Source organism: Thermobia domestica, chromosome 6 (assembly GCF_964235325.1).
Source record: "Thermobia domestica chromosome 6, izTheDome1.hap1.1, whole genome shotgun sequence".
Classification (NCBI taxonomy): domain Eukaryota; kingdom Metazoa; phylum Arthropoda; class Insecta; order Zygentoma; family Lepismatidae; genus Thermobia; species Thermobia domestica.
The window spans coordinates 27,286,859-27,312,996 of record NC_137459.1 but is presented as its reverse complement, the minus strand read 5'-3'; the positions used below and the strand labels follow the sequence as shown (position 1 = coordinate 27,312,996).

The 26,138-nt window shown below is 36.2% G+C and overlaps 2 protein-coding genes across 2 annotated transcripts in view; one reads left to right on the top strand and one right to left on the bottom strand.

Moving 5' to 3' along the window:
- The window catches only part of LOC145687898 (A disintegrin and metalloproteinase with thrombospondin motifs 16-like), a 176,459-nt gene that overhangs the window by 5,583 nt on the left and 144,738 nt on the right, over window positions 1–26,138 (top strand). The window lies entirely within an intron of this gene.
- LOC145687901 (uncharacterized) overlaps window positions 22,597–26,138 on the bottom strand; it is a 281,153-nt gene continuing 277,611 nt past the window's right edge. Inside the window, exon 3 of the mRNA XM_081761443.1 lies at window positions 22,597–22,814. Coding sequence (XP_081617569.1) covers window positions 22,747–22,814 — 68 coding nt within the window. The 3' untranslated portion in view covers window positions 22,597–22,746. The remainder of the gene's footprint in view (window positions 22,815–26,138) is intronic.

Here is a 26,138-nt window from a genome sequence, read left to right as displayed (position 1 = left end):
TGGCTTCTTCTCATTATTCCGGTTGAAAATTTAATTTATAATACTTTCCATTACATTTTTTTTAAAAAAAAGCAAACATTACTAATTAAAGTATAATATTATTTCATTTAAGAAATGAGAGAGAGAGAGAGAGAGAGAGAGAGAGATTTATTTATTGCTTAAGAGCTTCTTTTGTTAAAAAAAAGTCTTTTAACTCTACCGAGACTTTTGTTCAGGAGAACATTAGCCACAAAATATCAAAATTTGAAGAAACTTGGTCTTACCGTGATGATTCGCTAAGGTCCATCCTCAAGAAGGGATAACAACTTGATACAGGTGCACACCTAAGGGGGAAGGGACCATCGGGGCCGGACCCCCTAAAACTTTCTAACTCAATATATATTTGAACATTTTTTTCTCAATAAAACTGGACTAGTTTAACAGGGGAAATAATTGATGTATCATGAAAATTTGATCTTACACTTCTAATGTACTCTTTCTCTTATAAAAACAATTTAGTTCTATGATTTCTTTCTGAAAATATATAGGTGGAAATATTTTACAATTACTTATCGTCTTTCCGGGTGCAAAATAATAGCGGCTTGTAATATCGGAACCCTACCAACAAAAATTGTGGCTGCGAGTCTCACTTGGTAATACTTGATTGGTTGTCTGCGGAGGCCATTTGTATGGCCATAGATGTCAAGAATAAATTATAAATTCACGTCAGCACATGTTTCAAGAGAAGTGCTTAAAATTAGTAGTTTTTGTCAAGACAAATATCTCAAACTGTCAGGGAATCACTACGTAAAACTTCAGAAAGAACTCTCCAGATAATGTAAAGAAATAAGATAAAATGTAACTTTGTGTGTTACGGCCTCCTGCTAAAACGGTTGATGAAAACGTATACATAGACATACCTCATCCTAGGGAAAGTTTATGTAATTCATCTTCAAATTGTTCACTAAGATACTACAGGACTAGGTAGCAGTCGTACGCATAAGTCGTGTACATTGTTGCAAATCGCTCTGAAGAAACATCCTGAGCAATATTTTCGGCGTATTACAAAGCAGGTTTACCAAGGACAGAACAAAACAATAATAACCATAAAAAATAAGAAAACAAAGTTTCGATATAATAACTCTTTTATATAAAAAATTGAACCGATTTTTAAAAATCACTAAAAGCTAGAAAATTATAAAAATGCTAAAAAATAGAAGCTAATAATAAAGCGCTTAAAAGTAGATAATAATTTTATTACTATTATATATAAAACTTTATTGGAAGTGATGCCAAGCCGAACAAATTAATGTTATTTCCACTGTAATTTTACGAGGCATTATTTATGTTTGGTTTCGCACAACTTTAAAAAATATGTACAGTTAATAATAATAAGTTATTTTCTGCTTTCAAGCTCTTTATTATTATTTCTTGAGTTTAACGTTTTTATTATCTTCTGACTTGTAGTGCTGTTTTGAAGTTCACTTTAAAAAAAGGTATACATTTTCTGCTTTTTTTAGTACTTTTTGAACTCGCTTTTGTTTCTTTTTTTTTTCACTTTCGGTGACCAAGATGCTTCTTCCAATAGGTGATCAATCACAGCGAAAGTGGATGACAATCTGGCGAAAGTTAGACAATACCGGCATGTGAGCAATCATGACAGCGGCAAAGACTATAAATATTTATCACAAAACATTGTTATACCATTTGGAGAAAGCAGGCTATACAATAGGGTTGGCCGAAAAAACTTTTTTTTTAAATTTCGATTATCTGGGTTGCGGAAAAGTTGCCTCGTGTTAGTGGTAGTCAACACACAAAATTTGTGTTTTTTTTTTTTTTTTCGTCAAAACCTTCCTTTGCCTCATCGGACTTGAATATTTTTATAGCTGTGGCTATGCAACCCGCATGACACTGCGAAGAAAATTGTGCTGCACAGCCATTTTTGTTTTAATTTTCGATTGGCCGTGTTGCGGAAAAGTTGCCTCGTGTTACTGGTAGTCTACACAGAAATTTTGGAATTTTTTTTTTTTGGTCAACCCCTTCCTTTGCCTAATGGGACTTGAATATTTTATAGTTGCAGCTATGCAACCCGCACGACGCTATGAAGAAAATTGTGCTGCACAGCTATATCCTTTGCTTCTTTTTCACACTGAAGCATTCTGAGGCTGAATATAAAACGCAAGATAAAAGTGAGATGCAATATTGTTCCTATGTGGTTAAAAATTATAATCAATTAGACGAATAAATTGTATTAATGTTTTCAAAACACATGAATATAGGTCATGGAATATTGTTGATAAACCTTCCCTTGTAGCTCTTAGCTCCTCTTGGCACATACATTCCGAAACTCCCCAGAACCCATCACGAGGAGGTGGCTGCAAATTGAGTTCCACCCGCCCGTCCACTTGCTTGCGTTTTTTTTTTTTTTTTTTTGGCTCATTTACATTTAATAGTCCTGCTAGGAGTTCAATTTTTGCATTTTTATTCTTCGAGACACTAATTTTCCCAAAATAAAGCCTTCTCTTTGATCCGCTCCACACACTAATACTGACGCTTCTGTAACTAGTTTTATCATCCTCTCCACCGCTTGCGTATGGCATGAAAAACATCTAATTTCCTCAGATGCTGTAGCCATCGTTATAATATTTTCTTCTATCTGGCTCGAAGAAAATTCTTTTGTTAATGGTGGCTTGGTGATATCCTTGGGAAACAATGGATCACCTCATGATATTTACTTGCGTTTGTTTACTTTCGGAACAAATTCACGTAGACTTGATCTCTTTCTTTGTCGATACTTTTTTTTTTTTTTAATTATTCTCCATCCTAAAACATGGAGGTTCTGGTTCCTGTCTGTGATCATTGCCAACAAAAAGTTTTCCGGATGGGCAAAGTAAGTGCTGCAACTAATCACAATGTACAGGATTATTCTTAATTCCTCTGGAAGGATGCAGATCGAGCGAGTAGCCACAAGTGTTGCGTCCCGTTGGTGAGAGATAGAAGAATTTCGCTTTATTTCAAACCAAATTTGCGTAAATACTTTGGTGACATAGTGTACAAGTCAATGAAATGCTTCTTTGGGACCTTCGGTGCAAATATATAATCGGAGAATGCGAAAAGCTGTCATCAACCATCGGGACATGACAATTGGTCCAGGCTTTTCCTTCAGAAGGTCTGGCGGACAGAAACCTTCTGAAACGGTTCGACAAATGTCCAAAAAGCAGAGTCGTTCTTACGCTTGATTAGTGCCATTGCTTGGTATTGCTGATCGTTACTCAAATCTTTTAACACCATTTTGTCACCTCAGGCCAGTGCCGAAACACACAGGCCACTGGACTGTGTATAAAATTATAATGTTTCCGACTTATTATAAAACAATGCTTTACGTATTATTATTATAGTCGTGCTACGTTGTAGGTAATATATTTTCTATTATAGCACAGCCGATTTCAAAATTACTTGATACTAGATTACTAGTTTAAATTTTTATTTATAATATAAACAGGTCTAAAATAAATTGTTCAGGATATACGTGAAAAAAACTGCAATGTAAGGTTGACAACATATTTTTCACGCTGTATGTGAAGAACATGAATTAGAACATAAAAATACTTTTTTTTTTTGTCTAATTGAATTTAATTTTTAACCACATAGGAACAATATTGCAATATCTCACTTTTATCTTGCGTTTTATATTAAGCCTCAGAATGCTTCAGAAATAGAACCAAAGGTTGTAGCTGTGCAACACAATTTTCTTCGTGGTGTCGTGCGGGTTGCATAGCTGCAACTATAAAATATTCAAATCCGATGAGGCAAAGGAAGGGGTTGACCCAAAAAATCCAAATTTTCAGTGTAGACTGCCACTAACACGAGACAACTTTTCCGCAACACGGCCAACAAAAATTGAAACAAAAATGGCTGTGCAGCACAATTGTCTTCGTAGTGTCGTGCAGGTTGCATAGCCGCAGCTATAAAAATATTCAAGTCCGATGAGGCAAAGGAAGAGGTTGACCAAAAAAATCCAAATTTTGTGTGTTGACTACCACTAACACGAGTTAACCTTTCCGCAACCCGGCCAATCGAAATTGCAAAAAAAAAAAAAAAAAAAAAAAAGTTTTTTCGGCTCACCCTACTATGCTATTCTTAACCCTCTTGTTTATGCAACCCACCTTACTTTATTGATTATCTGGTTGCCGCATGTTTGAAGCTAAGCTTTTCATCTGGTGTTGCAAGAAATATTTTATTTAAGTAAATAATTATTGAATAAATTATTAAAATCTTTCAATTATTTTAGTCTATATGTATGAACCTTTCTTCGGAATAGCTTATATAATTGCGAACATACATACAAACATACATACATTGAGGTTAAACTGAGAACCTCATTCTCTTTAATGCGGCTAAAATACACAGAAAGAAATTTACATGCATGATTACTTTACCCCACAATTTTTAAAAATGTTTTTGTGTGTTTTATAAGTGGTTCATTTTTATTTTACTATTTGTTTTATGGTTATTATTTTCGTCTTGCAGCTGCAAGATTCTTTTACAGACAATCAATTCTTGCAATCTATCGTTGTTTCACAACGTGAAATGTAATTCACAAAGACATCCTGAATGTCATACTATACATGGCAACACCAGAGTATTTTCGGTTGTATAACAGAATAGGATACATATAGTTAGTGGAGTAGGGAAAATTGTGTAAAAATGTTATATGGTCATCAGAGTTACGTATTTATGGAAAATTTCACAGCTCTAGATGGTACATGAAATTAAAGGTGCAAGATTTTAATTTTGAAAAGGAAATGTAAGCTAATGAAAACAATGTAAAATGACCATATACAGATGTAATGTGGTGACCTATGTTTTAGAAGCAGGAAAGAATTTGTAGCTAAAAGTTTTCTATATATTCCAAACACTGTCGTTCCACTTTCTACGAATTAGCAGAATGAACCACACTTGCGAAATACTAACAAATGGAGAGTGTAGACTGAAAATCGCAGGCACAACCGACATATTGCATCTTTCATCTATCACCTAAAAATTGTAGCCAGGACTTTTCAATTATCGTTTTAACGCACATTTTTAGTAAGCGATAATATTGCAGTCGAATTCAAAAGATCAATGTTGAAACTTCAAAGATAAATTAAATTAATACTTATAAATTAACTCACGCGTTTTTTCTTGTTTTGTTACGACCATTATTACCAATAATGCAATTATTGGAAACATGTTGCTGACATGTGAAAAAAATATTTTCACAATCATAAAGAGTGGCCAGCGCGCGCGATCACAGAATCCCCGGTAAGAGATCATCAAACGCATTATCGTTATTAGGATTCAACCTTAAACTGTAGGAACACGTCTTATACAGCGTTGGTGTTAAACTTCAGCACAAAAATGAACGAACAAGATGTATTAACAGTTTTTATATGACAATGGATGCCGTTGTTAATCTAATTTATCTGTGCCCGTAGTGTCACCTCTTGTAAAATTTGTTGGGATGCACTGCATGAAAATATATGATTCTAAGATATACAGTGAAATGTATTAAGTGCTTCAATGAATTACAAAACGTCTACTGTTTTGGCTTTGTTCTGCATTGCTCTTTTGTCAGGGGAGTTATCTGTGTGGCTAAAAGTGCACGGGGATATTCTACTCAGACCACCGTCTCAAAATGTGAAAACTAATTCAGTACATTGGTTTTCACAACTTTCTCAGATGCAGGCGTTGTTAAACGATTTTGCTTTAGTAAGAACCTTGCATTCATGTTGTTCATATCAGTTGCTTAGTGAATTTTTATCCAGTGATCTCCTAATATTGTAGTGAGCTCCTTCGTGGCTAAGCGGTTAGCCTACGCGCCTTTGGCATGGGAGACCCGGGTTCGATTCCCGGCGGGAGCTCATGTGGTTCGGATTCTATGTTAATCAGTAGGTCCACGTCTCATATAGCCTCGCTGCTGAACGGGACGTTAAACTCAAAATCAACTCAACTCAACTAATATTGTAGCGTTTAACTTATTGAAGTGCCAATACCAATCATTGACTGAGCTCACTCAGAATTGGGGTCGTTATATATTAAAAAATAAAACTCTCATTTCTCGTGTTATACACTGCAGTTATATTAACAATGAAACAATGACAGTATATTTGGCACTGGTTCCTTGTAATTTTAGATTCGTTGTAATAATATAATTCTATCTTGTCTCATTCCAACGTTACCAAGAATACTGCTATTCATCTTTTGAACATCTGTCTTTATATCATCTCATTTTATTCTCAGTCTAGCCTGAGGTCTCCTCGCAATCTACCCAACAAAAGTGACCCGTTCTGGGCGGTGTTTTATACATAGACTACTCCGAAATATCTTAAGCGTCTAAAATCCAATAGTTTAAATAAGTAAAAACATGATACATAATTGCATTTTAAGAAATATATAAATGCCTTTATCCATACTAGCTGTAATAATGTATTTAAACCCTAACCAGTGAGAAATTCACCAAATCTTATGTTTATTGTCAACCACTGAAAATAAAATCACACAATTTAGAGCATGTAAATTCATCCCAAGGGGGTTCAACTAATGTTCATCTCAGGATATGGACATCAAACTGGGTGTCCAAAAGGAGTATGTCAAATACTTTACGCTTAGAGAATTATATCATATGCAGCGTGAGCTATTTTGATGGGACACATTTAAAATGCATTTGTATAGCCTGATGAACACAATATTACCAGTTATGTGAAACACATTGTCCAAGGACGAGAGATTTGCATTGTGTTCAGTGTTTGAAGATTACCTCCGTTAGTCGCCTTGTCGCGAACATTCTTTGACCCTAACAATCATGGTAAACACAGTTTGGAACAGGGTTTTTGCAGGGATGGCTGATATCTTCTTTAGAATATTGTCCTCCATTGATGGTAGTGGGCTTTGTGGTGTATAACTTCTTTCGATAACTCCACAGGAAATAGTCCGGTGGAGTTAGACCAGAGAATCTGGGTGGCCAAAGGATATTACTCAATGTAGAAATGAGGCGTCCCGGGTAGTGTCGTCGAAGCGTTGTCATTTACACTACTGCAGTATGACTGGTGCACAATCCTGCTGCATCCAAATGTCTCTTGGGCCAAGGTGTCTCATTTCTCGAATGAAAAATATTCGTAACATTGTGTTGTATCGCTGAACGGTGATTGTTACGTTCTCATAAAGATATGAACCTATCATTCAAGCATGATTACCCACCTTGGCACTGTTCAATGGCGTTTCATGTAACAGTTGCGGATTTTATCTAACCCAAAATCGACAGTTTTGTTTATTGATATAATCACTGAAGTGGAAACGAGCTTCGTCGGACGTGGTAAGATGTTGCGCAAAGTCATCGCCTTTCTGATTAGCCAATCGCAGTATGTGTACTACCTGTATCTTGTATGGATACAGTTGTAAGTACTATAACGATTCACCGCACACTGGCAGGCAATTGCCGAATTGACTTCTTTGGACTTTCATCCATGGCATTGGACACACGTTCAATGTTTGTTGCAGTACTCGAGGATCGAGGTCTCCCTGGGGACCGTTTTCTGTTCCAGGTTTGTGATCTGAGGAAAGTTGTGAACAGCATGCAATATAATCTTTCGGCATGATTCTACCTGTTTCTTAAAATGTTGTTTGAAACGCCGTTGTGCTGTGATAATGGAGCTGCCACTACTGAAGAGCACCTCCACGACGTACGAAATGTCAACGGCGGTACAGAACGCTATATTTTCCTGCAACAATGTAAGAAACATGTATCAGTAACTCCCATCCTTACACTTTTTGTTAAGGTATATGAAAGACATGCATGAATGCTATTGCTCGCAGTATTCAAAATATGAACATGTCCCATCAATATGGCCCACATTGTAGATATAAAAGGCTGACTAAATAATAATAATAATAATAATAATAATAATAATAATAATAATAATAATAATAATAATAATAAAGACTGATTTACTGAAGTGAAAGTCCAAGAGTTTGTATAGAGGAAATGAGGTGGTTATGGACCATCGTTTTGTTTTCTATAAAAACTTTGTAAGCTTTGAAGTGAAAAAGCTACTTTTTGTAAATGCTTGTAATAAATTTATAATATTCCTCCATTAACGAACCCGGCCAATATAATTGCCCTAGCTGTCTGCTGCAATAAACAGGATTCAACAATCCACTTTCAATCAAGAGTGTTCGTGGGGAGTAATGGACAGATGTACCAACTGTAGAATCTTATATTCTAACTGTGTGGTCCTAATAAAAATTGCTAAAACCAATGAAAGACCAAAAAAAAATATCTCGTTTCTTTTTTTCCAAGATTTCCATTTACTAATCTACACGTAACTACACTCCATATAGATTCATGTCCTAAACTTAAGGGAATGTGTGGATAACAGTGACAATCATGAACAATCGATAGAAAATTGCGTCTGTTTTCTCAGAAACGTAGAACAGATATTAGTGGACAAAGAAACGTTTGTCATGATACATGAACACTGAACACTTTTACTGAATACACTTATGTAATGTGGTTCACCATTTGTTGGCCATCATAAGTCTGGGATTTTGTTAGCAGAAATGTTATACGGAGTGTGGATATCGTGAACAGCTATGCAGGTTGCACAGTGTACACTTATACTACCATCAAGCATTTCCTATGGTAAAGCATCCCACTCTTGCACACTAAAGTTCAGCAACTGACCGAAGTGCAAGTGTTAAGGCTGCAATCCACTGCTCGAGTCTTCGCACGCACACTCAATGGGACTGAGGTCCGGTGACCACTGGCCATTTGTTTTCATGCTGCAGGTAATCCTCCACCAATTGCGCTCTATGTGGATGTGCATTATCATCCATAAAACGAAATTCACGACAGAATGCACCAAGGAAGAGTTGGCGGATGACGTTCCTGTAGGTATCAAATCTTTCCGCTCTCTGCTTGAAACGGGTACGGGTACCTAATAGAAATCATCTTCATACCGTGACACCAAGGCTTCCATACCCTTTCAATAACATTTTGGAGATGGCAACGTCTTTCTGAAGCCCCCAAACAATCAGACGGTAAAAATCTCTCTCCAAACTGAATTGTAACTTGTCACTGAAGAGTACAAGTAACTTGTCACTGTTCTGGAATCTACTCACTATAGGCATGCCTGGCGCTGTTGTTGTGTAAGGAAAATGCACCTGGCAAGTCACTGTACATAAAATGTACATTCGTATAACAACCGGTACAATTTGACGTAATACGTGGGTTCTAGAAACAGATGCAAAGTAGCGAGCTAGTGTGCCAGCTCAGCTCGTTGGAATTTGACAAACATTCAAGATCAGATAACGATTCTCACGTGACGTTGTTTCACGTCGACTACCTCCATCATATTGCGTTTCAATTTTTCATCTGCCAGGAAATAATTCCACAATCGCGATACAATACTGTGAGAAACTTTTAAGTTCCTAACCACAACCTGTTGACTTTACCAAATTTCTTAACTACCGCCCCATCAGGATCCTGCCGCCTACAGTCGGACAATTTGTCCATGCCGACCAGATGCCGCGGTCGGATTGCTGGCGCCGGACACTGGCATCCTTCCGCGCGATTTTCGACCGCGACGAATACTTGCCTTGCCGATTAGGCGGCAAACAGCCGGAAATGAGCATTAAATGCGTTGGCGCCGCCGTCGAAAAGAGGCCGGCATAAGGAGTCGGCAGAGGGTCGGAAAGAGGCCTTTCCGACTGTTTTGCCGACTCTGACGGTCGGCAACAGTTGGCAAAGAGTCGGCGAAGGGCATTTTATTTTACGATTTTCGACCGCTTGCCGCCTCGGCAAAAGGTTGGTGACTTTGAACAAGTAGATCGTCGTGCTGCCGCGGGTGGGTGCCGGCTGCTTTCGGCGGCCTGGCACCTTCGACGGCGGCAATCCCTCTTTCCGACAGCGACTTCCTGATGGGGCGATCATCGACCGCACATTTCATGTATTCCCTGTGCCATCGTGTGTTCCTAGGATACGTTCACTGTAACCGATGTGTACTACACACTACGAAATCCGCAATTCACTGATTACGTGTATCTCCCGCTACGGACGTTCTTCCTGTTATCGCTGTCACAGAGGGCATCTGTGCCACTGAACGAGCTAATACCTACGTCATTTCAGGCAACCCTTATAGCCCATTGTCTAACATTCACAGGATCAATATGACATAAGGATTATTTTCCGAAATTAACATTACCTTAAGTTTTAAACACGACTGTATATATATATATTTCCCTTAAAGTTCTTGCTGCTATCGGTATGTTTTTCGGTGTCAATAATTTCTTTTCTCTTTATAGTGTGCCTGCTTTACCTATGCTAGCGTATTTTAACTTCTTTCCTCCGATAACGTTGCGCTAATCCCAATATTTAAACATCTTCGCTTCCATTTTCTTACCGTCGAGGGAAATTCTTATTTCTTTTCTGTTATTCATACACTTCTTGTATTTCTTTTTTATTTTTATTTCCACATTACAATATATAGTAGTACCTGAATTAAATCAGTTAGATCCTCTTTGAAGTCTTCTTTATTACCTACTAGCTGAATATACCCATTCATCGCATGAGTGAGATAAAATATCTATGTAAACAAACTGAATAATGAACAAATATAGGTCATTTTCTACTACTTATACATATCCAGGTAAATGCCTCCTGAGTTTGAATTTAAAAAAAAGTCTCTGGCCCTCAGCCGATGGCGGCTGTATTTTGAAGTCAACGCCTATGGAAGTATCACCATTCATCTCAGCGACAGCGAAAACTATGGATTTGACACTAATATTGGTCATTTTGGATTATTTTTACATGTCTTGATGACCCCTCTATTATGGGGACAAAATTTTAAAGTAAATGTGATCTTGAGTTCTACCATCAAGTTTCATCTTGAGTTTCGGGATCTAAGTTCAGCGACCCCGAAAACTATGAATTTGACACTAATATCGGTCATTTTGGATTATTTTTCCATGTCTCGGCAACCCCCACCCGCAGATGAGCCCCAGCCCGCATACAATAGTAGCTGAATTTGCAAGTCATCGCCAATGGGAGTGTCGCTACTGCAAAAACTATGGATTTGGCACTAATATCGGTTATTTTGGATTATTATTACATGTCACGGCATCTCCGGTGACCCCAGGCCCGCAGCCGAATGGGGTGAATGCGATTGGAGTTTCACCATTGATCTCAGGGACCGCAAAAACTGTGAATTCGACACTAATATCGATCATTTTCTATTACTTTTACGGTAAACGTCCCCCTGAGACCCCACTAGTTCAAATTTAAAAAAAAAAGCTTCATCTTGGTCCGGGGGCTGGTCCAAGGTACCCGTGACCAAGATCTGGTAACTCTCAGCCCTGACTCCAGGCCGGTCCCGGTAAACGCTCCCCTGAAACCACCTGTTTCGAAATTTAAAAAAAAATGCTTCGTCTTGTTTTGGGGCCTGGACCAAGGTACCCGTGACCAAAATTTGGTAACTCTCAGCCCTGACCCCAGGCCGGTCCCGGCAAACGCCCCCCTGAAACCACCTGTTTCGAAATTTAAAAAAAAATGCTACGTCTTGTTCTGGGGCCTGGACCAAAGTACCCGTGACCAAATTTTGGTAACTCTCGGTTCACTCATCTGGTCCGCAGGCCACACACAGACAGACACACAAACAAACTCTTTATTTTATTTATATTAGATCCTCGACGCAATTGACGATATTTGTAGTCAGTGGCACACGAAAAAAGTTCATAAAGGAGGTGAAGGTTCCAACTTCAGTCTTTCGTTTCATAAAAATCGTTTATCTATTTGCTCTGCCCGTGCATTCGTCTATGCGATAAGCAAACAAAAAAAAATCTTAAGAACTATTTGATGGATCAGTATCAGTTTTGACCAGGATGTAGAGACATAAAAGTTAGGGATCGAGTCCTTTGGTGCAGATAATATTTAAACCGAAAGTGGGAGAAATCAACCCTTTCTGTCTAATTCGTAGCGATCAGTCTTCTGCGTTCGATTAACTGTCCCAAAGGATACATTTCACCTCCAACCTTAACTCTTTACTAAAACGAAAAGGGATTGAGATCCACCAAAACTTTCGGTTTCATTATTGATCTACGTAAAGCAGAAACGATAAAAGATACCGAGAAGCGGTTGTTTGGGATCAATTTAGTGTTCTAAGAATACATACAATCTTCTTTCTTAACATTCTGTTCAAACCGGAAGTGGAAGAAATCAATACCTCTGGTTTTAACGTTTAGACCCTATTATATAGAGTAAAAACAGTTATAGATACCGAGAAACGGGTTTCTGCAAAAAATTAGGTATTCCTAGGACATTTTCCATCTGCACTCTATCCTTCGTTACAAGGTTATCGAATGCGTCTGGAAGTTCTCGTGTGGTTCGGATCCCACGTTCATCTATAGGTGAACGTCTCTTATAGCTTCGGTGCTGAAAAATAACCCATGGCCAAACTAATAAACAACGTTAAAATTGGTGCCCGAGCTCGACCAGGGGCAGTCTCAGTTCTCCTTGTATATTGTATTTTATACCTCTGTAATTACTGATCGGATATAAACCAAATCTGCTGGGCAAAGAACTCACTTAAAATTGAATAAGAACTTGCATATTTGGTGTCCAGAGGTAGACTTGGCTTGGTTCGACTCGCCGGTCTTGTCCAGAAACAGTCTTGGCTCGACACCAGAGACTGTGTTCCAAAGCTTTGCACCAGTGGTGGATCAAGGAGGCAAAAATTGGAAGGAGTGCAGCCAGAACCCAGAATATGATAGGTATATCATGAGTTTACTATAAACTTTCAAAAATATATAAATAATAGCTTTAATTTTTTGTCACTAAAAAGCTTGGGAGGGACTAGGCCCTCCGGCCCCAGGCTACACCCGCCACTGCTTTGCACTTCTGAGTTCGGTTCAGATCTACATGTTAATTCCATGTTCTATACAGAAATGAAACTTTCCCTTTCCTTATAAATCGTAATTCACTTTCCATTAGCACTGATTCTGAATCGATATGCGTTTTTTGAATAGCTTAGACATGCTTTTACTTGATTCGTCGTGGTAGTGGATTAGAATTTAGCGTCCCCTTTCAGCAGCGAGGATATATGAGACGTTGATCAACAGATTAACATGGAATCCGAAGTACATAATTTCCGACCGGAAATCGAACCCGACTGTCCCGCATCAAAGACGCATACATCTTTCACAATATAGACACGAAAAAACTCGAATTTTACTTCATTCGTGTAGATTGTCGGCCTAAGCTCTACTGTATTCGCTATCAGATATTATCTTATTGCTTCTTCCATGTGTTCAGCGCACTCTCTTCGGCTACTAACAAAGTGTATTTGTTAGAATAAGATTTTAGCTTCTGTATAACATTTTTTCTTTTTGTTTCTTTCATGTTTCGTTTTCCTAACCCAAAATTTGTAATTAAATTGTCTTTGTATTCTTGTCCCACGACTTCATTCCAGTCTTTCAACACTGAGGTAGCTCCAAGTTTAATAATTTATGGGAAATAGAAGTTTCATAGCAGTCTTGTTATTACTTTAGCATCCAAAAGTTGATTCCATTTATACATATTTCGTCTAATTTCTTGTATTTGTGTTCTTATAGCTCTAAAATGTACTATATTTTTCATTTGCAGCATTTCTAAGCGAGAACTTAATTTTAGGCTCTCTTATATCTACATTTCATTTCTCCTCAAGTTTCATTGCCAAGCTCACCTCGGTTTTGGAAATTTTATTGAATAACTGAAATACATTGTCGAATATCAAAACTGTAGGAGGTAATACAAGTTGTATTTTCAAAATGCTGTTAAATAAACTAAAAAGAACTGTTTTTAAACTTGTTTATAGACCAATACACTGAGTGTGCAGTGTATGACATCACAATCATTGGGCGCCCAAATTGGTTTATTCACAGTACCATTGCCTAGGGACCCAGAAGCCAGGCATTAACCAATAGATGTAATAGGAAGTAGTCGTTAAGCTCTATCTAGAGGTGCTATTGTTTTGTCCCTAAAGCGTCAGGAAGTTGGATAATAAAGGCAGCAAACGTAAGGGGGTCATTGGTGACTTAGAGAAACAGATGTTTTTGGAATAAAATCACTATAGGAATAAGATCAGTATGTAACCACATTTAGCATATGTGAGAAACATCCAGAAAAGATAGCACTAAGCTGAGATATCGGCATAGGTGATGGTCGAAGATTGTTTTGAAATTAGATATCTCAAAAGAAAAAAAAGAACTAAATGAGAGAAAAAATATGTCTAGTATAAAACCTTTCAAGAGCTTGCATATGACTTAAAATTGTTTTTCAAGGAAACTTCAAGGAACAGGATGAAACTAGTGAGAGGTCATTCTTCACTAGTGGTTCCATTTTGACTAATTGGAAAGCTCGTCCAATTAGAAAGCTATCAGACGAAGACTTGGTTAGTCGATTTTTTTAAAAGAAACTTGAACATATACTAAGCTATGCAAATAAATGTATAAACACTGCTTTCTAATTGACCTCTCCCTAGTTTCATCCTGTTCCTGAAACTTCCTTGAAACAAATTGCATGTCATATGCAAGCCGTTGAAAGGTTCTATGCTAGACACACTTTTCCTTTCGTCTACCTTTGTTTTCTTTCGATATATCCACTTAAAAAAAAAACCTTCTACTCATCACCTATGCCGATATCTCAGATTAGTGCTATCCTTTGTGGATGCTTCTCACATATGCTAAATGTGGTTGCATACTGATCTAATTCCTATATAGTTTTCGTTCCTAAAATATATCAGTTTCTCTAAATCACCAATAAGTCCCTTATCTTTGCCGCTCTTTTTGACCAACTTTCTGAGGTTTTAGGGCCAACAGTACCTCTAGATAGGGCTTGACGAGTACTTCCAATTACTCCTATTGGTCAACGTCTACTTTCTGGTGTCCTTAGCAATGGAACTCTGAATAAACTCCTTTATACATTACACGGAAAGCCTTAAAACAGCTATTACATAGTTCATGTAACATTACTATGTAAGTACTATCTGAGTCAATCTCTACATTGTTTCATATTCAACATGATGTTTAAATTATTCACTAAATTGACAAAAGTAAGGTTTACAAGGAACTTTAAACTATACCTCTATCTCTTGATATGTTTCCTCCATATTTTAATAATATAAAATGGCCATATACAATTGTACTATGGATATATTTATATGTTTGTTCTTTAATCTTTACCAGGATCATCTGTTCCATTTATGTGCCTCTAGAGTTCTTGAACTTCCATGCCATTTTCTTAGGACATACTCTGTTCATCTCTTCCCTGCATCATGAAAATTGTTGTACCTTTCGTTTCTTTTCCACTTTCTTACTAAGCACAAATTTTTATTATAAAGTTTTCTTTCTCATAAGAAAGTTAATTGCTCCTTCCCGTATAGTTTTCTTTCTAGAGTTGGCAAAGTTTTGTTCTTAACCTCCTTGTCCGGTATCCGGTACGACCTCAAAACCGGACGTTAAATGTCAGATAATTTTGTCTCTTACTAGTCCTATTCTCTGTTCTATTCAGACTATTTTGGAGTGACGAAAGGAATCGTTTGCCGATGAACATGGTTAAAAGCATAGCTTATAATTCGCTTTGATATCGACCTGTCGTGCGCGGAATTTGCTGAAGAGTTGAAAGCAGGAAAATTTGCTGAACTTACCAAAACTGGTAAGGGTCAACAAAAGTACATTTTCAAGAGCTCAGCTAGCACTGCTTCATCCTCAGTTACATCTTCCAATTAAATAATGTAGCCTATCCAGATACTGTAAAAGTATGTAGGCATTACCAGCGCCGGTGAAGCTGGTAAGTCTTATTTTTTCAACTATATATTGTGCATGCCATAATTATATTGCCAATTATATTTGGTATTCTGTTTTAAATATGATGAATTATTGATGATAGACTACAAAAATTACATGTGCCGGCTCAACCAATACTGGAATAAGTAAGTTTAATGAATGCTTCAAAATTAATTAATTTATTAAATTCGAGCTCCGAATCGCTTGATTTTATGTGCAATAACCACTTTCAGGTTGTTCTGACTTTTGATGAGCGATGATATTACAGTTTTAAGAGTATACGTACTTCAGAAGGGTGTCAGGTATTTTGATATTCAAAAGTTGGCAGCCCTGTTTCTTTCCCATTTTCTTGATCACGCCAAAGCACCCTATGAATACCATATTTACATTACCAATATTATTTGCCTGAACTAATAATATAGCTCCTATACAAATAGAACCAATGCAACTATCTAATGTGCAGTTGCCACCACCCATTCGAGTAATTCCTTTAAGACTATTTTTTTTTCAGACGGCATTTTTGTCAGTGTGTACTGAGTAAGTGAGCTATAATGGCCAAGAACGCTATAGTACTACTGTTACCATTTCACGGCTATGTGAGTTTCTGGGTCTGCATCAAAACTCTGATTCGTGTGTTCATATGCTTCTCCTGACCGGCGTCATTACGCTCTTCAGCGACTCCGTTATCTTGCTGAGACTTGTTAAACACATCACAAAGTTGTATTCTTGACGCCATGTTATCAATTTTATTTATTTAATAATCCCATATTCATATACCAGAAAGGAATAAAATCCCTGTTTTATATATATATATATATATATATATATATATATATATATATATATATATATATATAACGTATCACCATTAATGAATCTATGATTTGTATAGTTGTAAGTACCTCACAGTTGCTTAACATTTTTTTATTATGTCCAAATTTGATTTAAAATGTTATTGAAATAATAGTTACTTCAGAACCTCTGCTGTAATATACAGTACATTTTGGTTATCAATAATGTAGGCCATTTACAGCTCAAAGAAGTTTTACGTACGTGGAGTTGTGTATTGTTGCCTATTCAGACAGTAAGAGAAGTTTTGCTCCTCAAAGAAATGACATTAGTTGTTGCAGCCGATCCCTGGGACTGCTGTACATCTTAGGTTAAAATCGTGCTTAGGGGTTAATTAAGAGCTCTCATTGTTTACAGTTTTATAATTATTATTATTTTAGGTTTCCCACCAACGAACATATGATTACACAAATATCAATGCTAAGTCTGACAAGGAGCCTTACGGAAGTTTAACTCTTTCGATTTGAATGAAACTTTGCATGGTTATAGAACATCAAAAAATAATCAACACATGTTTTTTTTTTTTTTTTTATCGACAATGATGCAGGTTTAAGGGTAGAAACGACCCTTTGAATATTACTGGTGGTCTCCAAGCATTGACAGAAAACAATCATTTAATGTAGAAGAAAACACTGTCAGGAAAGATTAGGACAGCTGATTTAGAAACTGATGTCAAAATTACAAAATTCAAAATGACGTATCCAATATAATTACCAAAAGTTTTCTGTTTTAAATTGCTCTGCAGTTAGTCAAGAACAATTTGGCAAGGGTTACTGCGAGAAGACTGCAGACCGATTTGAAACTCCTTTCTGTGCTTCTTTTAACGGGATGCTTGAGTAAAGTGAATCATCTCGCCTCTCACTATCCGGGATTCTTATTTGAATCCTCTCACGATTCGGGGTGTTTATTTAAATTGAGTCCTGTCTCCTCTCACCGTTTGGGGAACTTATTGAAACTGAGTCCCCTCGCCTCTCACTATGTCAGAACTTCATATATCCTCAATTGTTATAATTATGAATTTACTTAGAAAACGTTTTACAGTAATGATATTCCGTAAAAAGATGTGTGATGCATAAACATACAAATATCGGGAAAGGAACATTGATTGACCTACTCTGTGATACCGCTGTTTAACAGTGGTGTCAACCCAGCATAATTCTATGTTTTCTTTCAAATAGCACTACGTCAGATTGTTACATATTTCAAATTAACATGTAAAACAAAAACATATAATTATCACATTTGTTATTCAGTATTGCAAACTAAGAATTCTACAGCACCAGAAACATTGAAAAACAACCAGAGTTTGGAGGTTTCTACAACTGTAGTAATGCAAGCAAGAAGGATGGGGGGAATGCATATTCAATGTATGTTAGAGTCAAATACTATAGTCATCATACATTATGATGTGTTTCAAACTAGTAGAAACAAAGTTACTAGTAGGTGTAAAAGTGAGGGGGAACGCGGAGGGACGCCGTTACCCCACCCGGAAAAGATTATGTAGGGCGTCCCTCCAGTTCCTAAAACATTACAATGGGCAAAGATAGGCAGGGGAAATGGCATGACGTCATGGCACTACCTACCATCCCCCTACCTTTTCAGATCCACTTTTACCCCCTGGTTACTAGGTACTGAAAATCTAAGTTTCTTTAAAAGATTTTCTTTCGAGAAAGTGCTTAGAATACTATCGCATCCAATTACATAGGTGATTTTGAATAAACAGGAAGATTACAATGCCGTTTACAACAATTTGTTATCTCAAACCGTTCTGGAGATATGGAAAAAGTAAAAAAAAAATGTTATATTGCTTAAAATGGCGTATTTGTAGGAACATTCTAAAACGGTTGTCATTTTCCTTTGCTTCTGTAACATAAGAACAAAGTTTTTGACAGAGGTAATTACAAAGAGTTCTCGGAATTACACAATTATGAACGGTGTTGCAAACTTTCCTATTGTTCAGCATATTTCCAGAATGGTTTGAGATATTAAATTGCTGTAAACAGCGTTATGATTGTCAAGCCTATTAAAAGCCATCTATGCAATTAGATGAGGTAATTATCTAAACAGTTTTTCAAAGCAAAAACTTTTGAAGAGAGACAAATTTTCCATTCAAATTTTGTACCTCTGTTCCTATTCATTCAAAATCCATCACATCATGATCATACAATTAGACACTAAAGTAGTTAGATACGTATTGGATAGCTCGTTTCAGTTGCTGTATTACTGCTGCAGAGGTCATTAAAATTTGGCTGTTTGTGATACTGTAGCATCCTCAGTTTGCAACAGTAACTAACAAATGTGATGTTGGAGGGTTTTGTTTGATATGTAGATCTGAAATATGTAATAACATGATGTAGTGCCATTTTAAACCAGGATAACTGTGATTGTTAGTACATGCAAAATTAAATCCTCTTATCTGCACCTTCTTCTCTTTCTCGCAAAAATTCGCAAAATATCATCTCTCTATGACTTACGGTTCCTGAGATATGGCTCCTTAAATCTTCTGAAATTCGAACTTTTTGGCCACTATCTTTGGAACGGTAGCCAGTTTGGCCAGTGGCCACCGGTTACTACTGTATTTGATACCAAAATGTTCACCATCCTCTTAGGTATTGATCAACACGAATGATCTCTTTGTGACTTACGGTTCCCGAGATATGGTGCCTTATGTCTCCGGAAATCGGTCATGTTTGGCCAATATCTCGGGAACGGTGAGAGTGACGCGAAAAATTCCACCACCTTCTGAGATAGTTTTAGATGTTCTACCGAATGGAGGGATCATTTTTTTTTTAAATCGCAAATAACAGACATCCCTTCTCCGCACACACAGACAGATTCAGTAACGAATTTTTTAAGTTCGTTGGAAAATCAACTTTATGTTGGGTTGGCAACACTGTCTACCTTGTGGTATCTGAGAGTATGTCAAGATATGTTCCCCTGTTGATATTTGCATAGTACGAAATTTGAGCGTTTTTGTTCATTAATTTGAAAGTTACAAGGCTGTATTTAAGATAAGTGGTTCACCCTACACAAAAATCACGTGTGTGCTGAAAGCAAATGAAATTGAGTGCTTCAACCACCCCCACGCCACTACCTTCAATACCCCTCACGCACTCACTTTGATAGCACACATAGCAGAAATAGAAGCTAACACACCCTCTCACAATCAGTTCTCAGATATTTATGATACCCTAGGGAGGTGATGGTGTTAGTATTGAAATAGCACCTTCACAGGGTAAACAAATTGAGTCGTTCCAACATCATCATATTCTGCTGTGAACTCTTCGTTTCAATTCATATTTATTCTCAAAAGAAATCCTGATTAATAAAGAGATCCAACTACTGCTAAGAGCAAACGGCAACAATTTATGTTAGAACCAGTATATTAAGGAAGTTTACTTCTCTTGGGTTGTAGCTAACCACTAAAACGATCTGCGAATAGCGGCACAATACTCCACATCTCTTGATTAAGACTTTGGAATACCCATAACATTTGATTTTAAAATACACATGGCGTCTGGTATAAAAGCAGTGAGAAATGATGTCCTAAATTTAAAGCTCATTATTAAATCGGAAGTCTTCCTTTGCCGTGACATGATATGGTCGTCTAACCTCGACCTGCAAAATAATTGTCCTTTTAATGAATCTAGATGACTTTGACTAAAGCCAATACGCCTTTTTGTTCTAAAAATGTCTGAAATATAACGATAAAATGTGTATAAGGTGGACAACGAAAAGAAAAAAATAAGCAGAGCTGTAGTGTATATGTTCATTGCGGAATCAGGATTTTTGAAGTCAATTGTACGTAAGTATTTTCATGGGATAACTTCCGTTGAAGCTCGAGGTTGATGTCATCAACAACCAATTATCTGGCATTTGTCTATGTAGGAAGATAGTAATCAAAACTGAGAATGATACGTCATTCCTTTGAACTTATTCATCTACTATGTTATTTGGATCAGAAAGACATCTAAAGAGTTATGTATTTTGGAGCGTGAGATATTACTGTCATTTTGATTCTTACCTGTAATTTTTTAAGAGAAAATTACAACTTTCTTTCCGTTTTTTTTTCCCAAAATCGAGAGAATATATTTTCTTGATAATGTAACTTTTGTGAAGAAAATAGAACATAAATAGAAACTGAAACAGAAAATATCATCTATTTGTTTGGCTATAATCTCATTCAATAATACAGTATAGTTGTGTTTAAAAATAAATATTTATAACAGTAAATCTCTTAAATAATGGTTGATCTAGAATTGGTCTTTGGGAAAATTCCTTGCTTCATATGAGGATTAAATCATATCCTATTTGAAAATATATGCACACGCTTATCTGCATATATAATATATGCTGAAGATATTATATAAGCTTATTACATATCTGTAAATAGATTTATTTTTCTTCTCTAAGTTATGTCACAAATAAGCAAGTTGCACAAATTTGTTTCAAAGAAATTAGCAAAAAGGATGTGAACCATTCGCTATAGTGCGCATTTTTCGTAGGCGTTTAGCGCGCTAGCGAGCGAGATTCAACATTTCAAATCAAGTTTCACATACCTAGGAAATGTTCAAGTTGACCATGACCAGGTATGAACAATATAGAAATATCACCATCACCATTATTAGTTGTGTCGAGAAACATGTTCGTATTTAATTCCGCAAAATCTAAATAACTTTCTTATATGTTAATAAGTAACATCTGAAAGTTTAATTGCTAATGTTCTTGGTGAAGGCAAATTAAAGTGCTTGTAAACAAAGCATTGTACTTTTATTTAGCAGTGAAAATGAAATTATGAACCATTTTGCCAAATTCACCTTACACTTTAAATGTGCTTTTGTATTAGATTTAAGCAAAGAAAAGTATTACGCACCTAGATGTTTAGACAAATGAATGAATATTTAGAGTTGAATACTAGGCTGTTTCTTCTTGAAAAGTATTTCTGTTTCTTCTCGAAAAATATTCGTGTTTCTTCTAGAAAAGTATTCATGTTTCTTCTCGAAAAGCATTCCTTTTTCTTCTCGAAATTATTCCTGTTTCATCTTGAAAAGTATTTCTGTTTCTTCTCGAAAAGTATTCCTGTTTCTTCTCGAAAGGTATTCATGTTTCTTCTCAAAAGGTATTCATGTTTCTTCTGGAAAAGTATTCCTGTTTCTTTAAACAAAGTGTTTTATGTTTCTTCTAGAAAAGTATTCCTCTATTCTTCTATTCCTTTTTTTCTCAAAAGTATTTCTGTTTCTTCTCGAAAAGTATTTCTGTTTTTTCTCGAAAAGTATTTTTGTTTCTTCTCGAAAAGTATTTCTGTTTTCTTGAAAAGTATTCCTGTTTCTGTCGGAAGATCTTTCAGTCATTACGAAAAATTATGTTTGATATCAGAGAGTAACCCTTTATAAGTTCCCTTCTCCGTCGATCTGTTGGCCTCAAATTTTCATCTGCTTCCATTGAGCACAAGCTCTAAACGTTAATTCCACCATTTTGTTTTTATAACAATACAATCGTACGCTCACAAAATGTTCACTAATAATATTCTTATGTTAGTTAAATAGTTCTTATCTCCAGCACCAGTTCTTATCTCCAAACATGAAAAAGAAAACAATATTTTACTTTTTAGTGCACCTCTGATTAAAATTGTATAATTTTCTATTATCTATTATCTATTAAAGTTCTATTATAATATCATTTTTTAAATAACTGAAGTACATTGCTTTCAGACATGCTATTACCTTTTGCAATAAGGTCAATGTTTCTTACAAAACTTAATAAAAACAAAAGAAATCATTGATATATACATTTTGACCTTGGATTATTTGGTTGTTTATAGAATCTGAAAGCATGAAGACATTTGTTAAGTTCAAGAACTTGGGCACAAGATAGAGGAAGTATCAGTAACTAAACACAATGCTTCGTCTCTTGTTCAAACATTTATTTTCAATGAAAATTCCAACTCTTCACAGCAGCATAATTTTGCATTATCAATACAGCATGTACTCTTTCACGGAACTTTGAATTTTACAAATCTTGGATGGCAAATAAATAGGAATAAAAAAAGATAAAAACTTAACCTTAACCTGCATCAAGTAAGACATCAGATGTAATATTGAATTCACTTCCATAGGAATTCATGCATATACCTGCAAAAGAAAAAAAAAAACAATGAAATCATGTATTTCGCTTTACAGTACAGTAAAATGAAGTTTTAACTACAGTAGAGCGTCGATTATCCGAACGTCGGTCAACCGAACGACCGCTTAACCGAACTGTGTACTCGCATTTTTTTAAACGTTAATTTTGTGTGCTGTGTGTATTGTTCATGCAAAATGCGTATGTAATATGTACATATTTTTGTTTAATAAACTGTACCACATACAATATATATTCCTACTAAAGTTGCCTTTGTACGTTACTTTGTAATACTTAAAGAGATGCCTGTTTTTTATGAATAAATTTACTGTACAGTACTTCTTTTTGGCAAATAAACATGTACAGTTCGATTATCCGAACAAACCAGTTTTCCGAACACCCATGTCCCCCAATTACTTCGGATAATCGACGTTCTACTGTATTTCATACTAGCATCAATTACCCGCTTCGCTGGGTGAAATTAATAAAATAATCGTAATATGTTTTCTTACTCAGCTACTTTTTACTAATGCTAAAGCGCTCTCTGATATCGGCCATTTTCGATCATTTTTCTATTTCTCCCCGTCCTCCTCATGTTGCATGGCTGAATTTGGATTTAAACGGCATCGGAAATATTATTGTTCATCTCACGTCAGCAGCGATACCGAAAACTATGGATTCGATACTGATATTGCTCGTTTTGGATTATATATATATACCTCCTCCTCCAAAGAGCCAGAAACCCAGAATTCGACGCTATTATTGGTCCTTTTTAAAAATCATTTTTATGCATTTACCCCCTCTCCCAAGTTGCGGGATTGAATTAGATGTAATAGGGATAGGAAGTGTCACCGTTCATCTCAACGACCGCGAGGACTTTGAATTCGACACTGATCAGATTGAAATTATAATTAATAAAATGTCAAGATTAGGGCTCAAAAGTTTGTACTGTATTCGACAAGAAATGAAATATTTGGATCAAAAGATCCAATGTATTTCCATCAAAAAATTTCTTGTACGCTTTATATCTGGAGAACTACATATAATGTAGCCAAACCCAAGCTATCACTTAACTCAGAATAATGTGTTTATTCCGTAAAAAATGCGAAAACTTGATTTAGGGGTCATTCAAGAATTTTGTGGCCCCTGATCCAAAAATGAATCAAAAGATCCAATATATTTCAATCAAAAATTTTCTCGTACGCCTTGTATCTAGAGAACTACATATAATGTAGCCAAACGCAAACTATCACTTAACTCAATATGATGTGCTTATTATACGAAAACACGATATAGGGACGGTTCAAAAATTTTGTATCGCCTGATCCAAAAACTGGTTCTTGGCCAAGATCTCAATCTTTTGATCCATTTTTTTGATCATTCCTAAATTCTTGTTAAAAAATATTTTACCATTAATTTGTTGATACCCAGTTTATATGAAATGGAAACTAATTTTCCTGGTATAGTTCAGAAGGAGCTGTGTTTTAAATAAAATATTTCTAAAATTATAATAATCTTCTAAATTTATAGGCTTCTGTACATAAACGGGATCATTACATCAAGAAGAAAATTTTCCGCATGTGTACTTGGACTTGGTTAAAGAGGCAAGAAGGAGAACCATTGTGCTGAACCATCAGAGTGTATCTGTTACAGATGCAATCTTCACATCACAAATTCCTCAGAACAAACCGTGAATTTCCGGTCTTTAAATATAAGAAGATGGTAAATGCTATGTACTTATCTGGTTTATGATCCAAAATATTGGGTTTTGAATGTGATCCGAGGAAAATGTTTTACTAAAACAAGGAAGGTCACGGGTTTCTTATATGAAAGACTCAGGCAACAATTTTTTTTGTCACAATTTCCTAAGTGTCCTATAATAATGTCATTGTTTGCAAACACTTTCTTTAATTACATATCTCACAAAAGGCTAATTTATTCTGCCAGATGACGTGTAAAAATGAAAATAAAATCGGTCGATTTTACATCGTACGGTTATGCCATGTATGCTAAAGCAAACGGTGATGATGAGAATGAATTAAATGGTGGAATGAAAAAAAAAGTGTGAGGAAACGGGAGAACTCGGATAAAACTCGCGAACATGGTGTTTGTGCACCATAAAGCCCATTTGTCGCGAACTGGGATCAAATCGGGGACCGCATGCACCAAAGGTCAACCAGATGGCTTTCTGTTCAGTGATATGTGGTCGGCATATATTCTCACTTTACTATTATTTCTGACTTTCTAGGTTGCAGTTTTGTTCTTTGAAATTCAAGTAGCCCTCAATTTGCTTCACGATGCTGAGTCAACATCAGAAATTCTGTTTTCACCGGGAGACAAATCCGGGTTCACGTGTTCCAAAGGCATAACTGTTAACCACTCAATAATAATATTGCGTAGTGTTGGTTTTATTGCAGTTGATTTCCTTATTATTTTCTTGTATGTTACAGTATTCAAGGTGGGCGGAAAGTAATTCTCCAATTTTAATATTTTCCCTCCTAAAATATTATAGGTATAAACTCATGTTTTTGCACATATGTACTTTATTATATACAATTATTTTTCCAAAAGTTACAACTCAATGTGTGCCCCAGTATTTTCTAGACATGGTCTCAAACGAACAGGTACTTTTGCTACGACCTTCCTCAATACCTCATCAGGAACACCACTTACGACTTCACGGATCTTATTCTCAAGTTCGCCAAGAGTTTGTGATTTTCTGCGATACACTTTTTCTTTAGCACACTCTCATAAAAAGAAATTGCATGGGGTGAGGTCTGGACATCGCGCTGGCTATTCTTTGCGACCTATCTAGCGTCCTGCGAAGAATTCATCAAGCCATTGTCTTACAAGCAAGGCGTAATGAGGGGCAGCTCAATCTTGCATAAATAACAGTTCATATGACTTGTCCCATTCAGAAATAGTAGGCCATACAAAATTTTCTAACATTTACAGGTATCTTCGAGCGTTCGTAGTGCCTCTCAACAAATAGGTTCCAATAATACGGGAAGAAGTTAGTTCACACAATGCTGTTACTTTCGACTTGCCCTGCATTTTTTCAAAGGTCTCTTTGGGATCAAGTCCTGTCCAATAATGGCTAATATGATGATCAACGCCCCCCCCCCCCTTCCTGAAACACAGGTTCATCACTCCACAGATCTTTTTCAAAGAGGTGTAGATGATCTTCATACCATGCGAGCATCATTTCACAAAACTCAACACGTTTATCGCAATCATCTATATATTCTAAGAGCCTTTTTGTGACTTTCTAAAGAGTTTGTCTAATAAAATTTCTTTCTATATTTACTGTGTTTCTCCGAGTGTCCGTCTGGGAA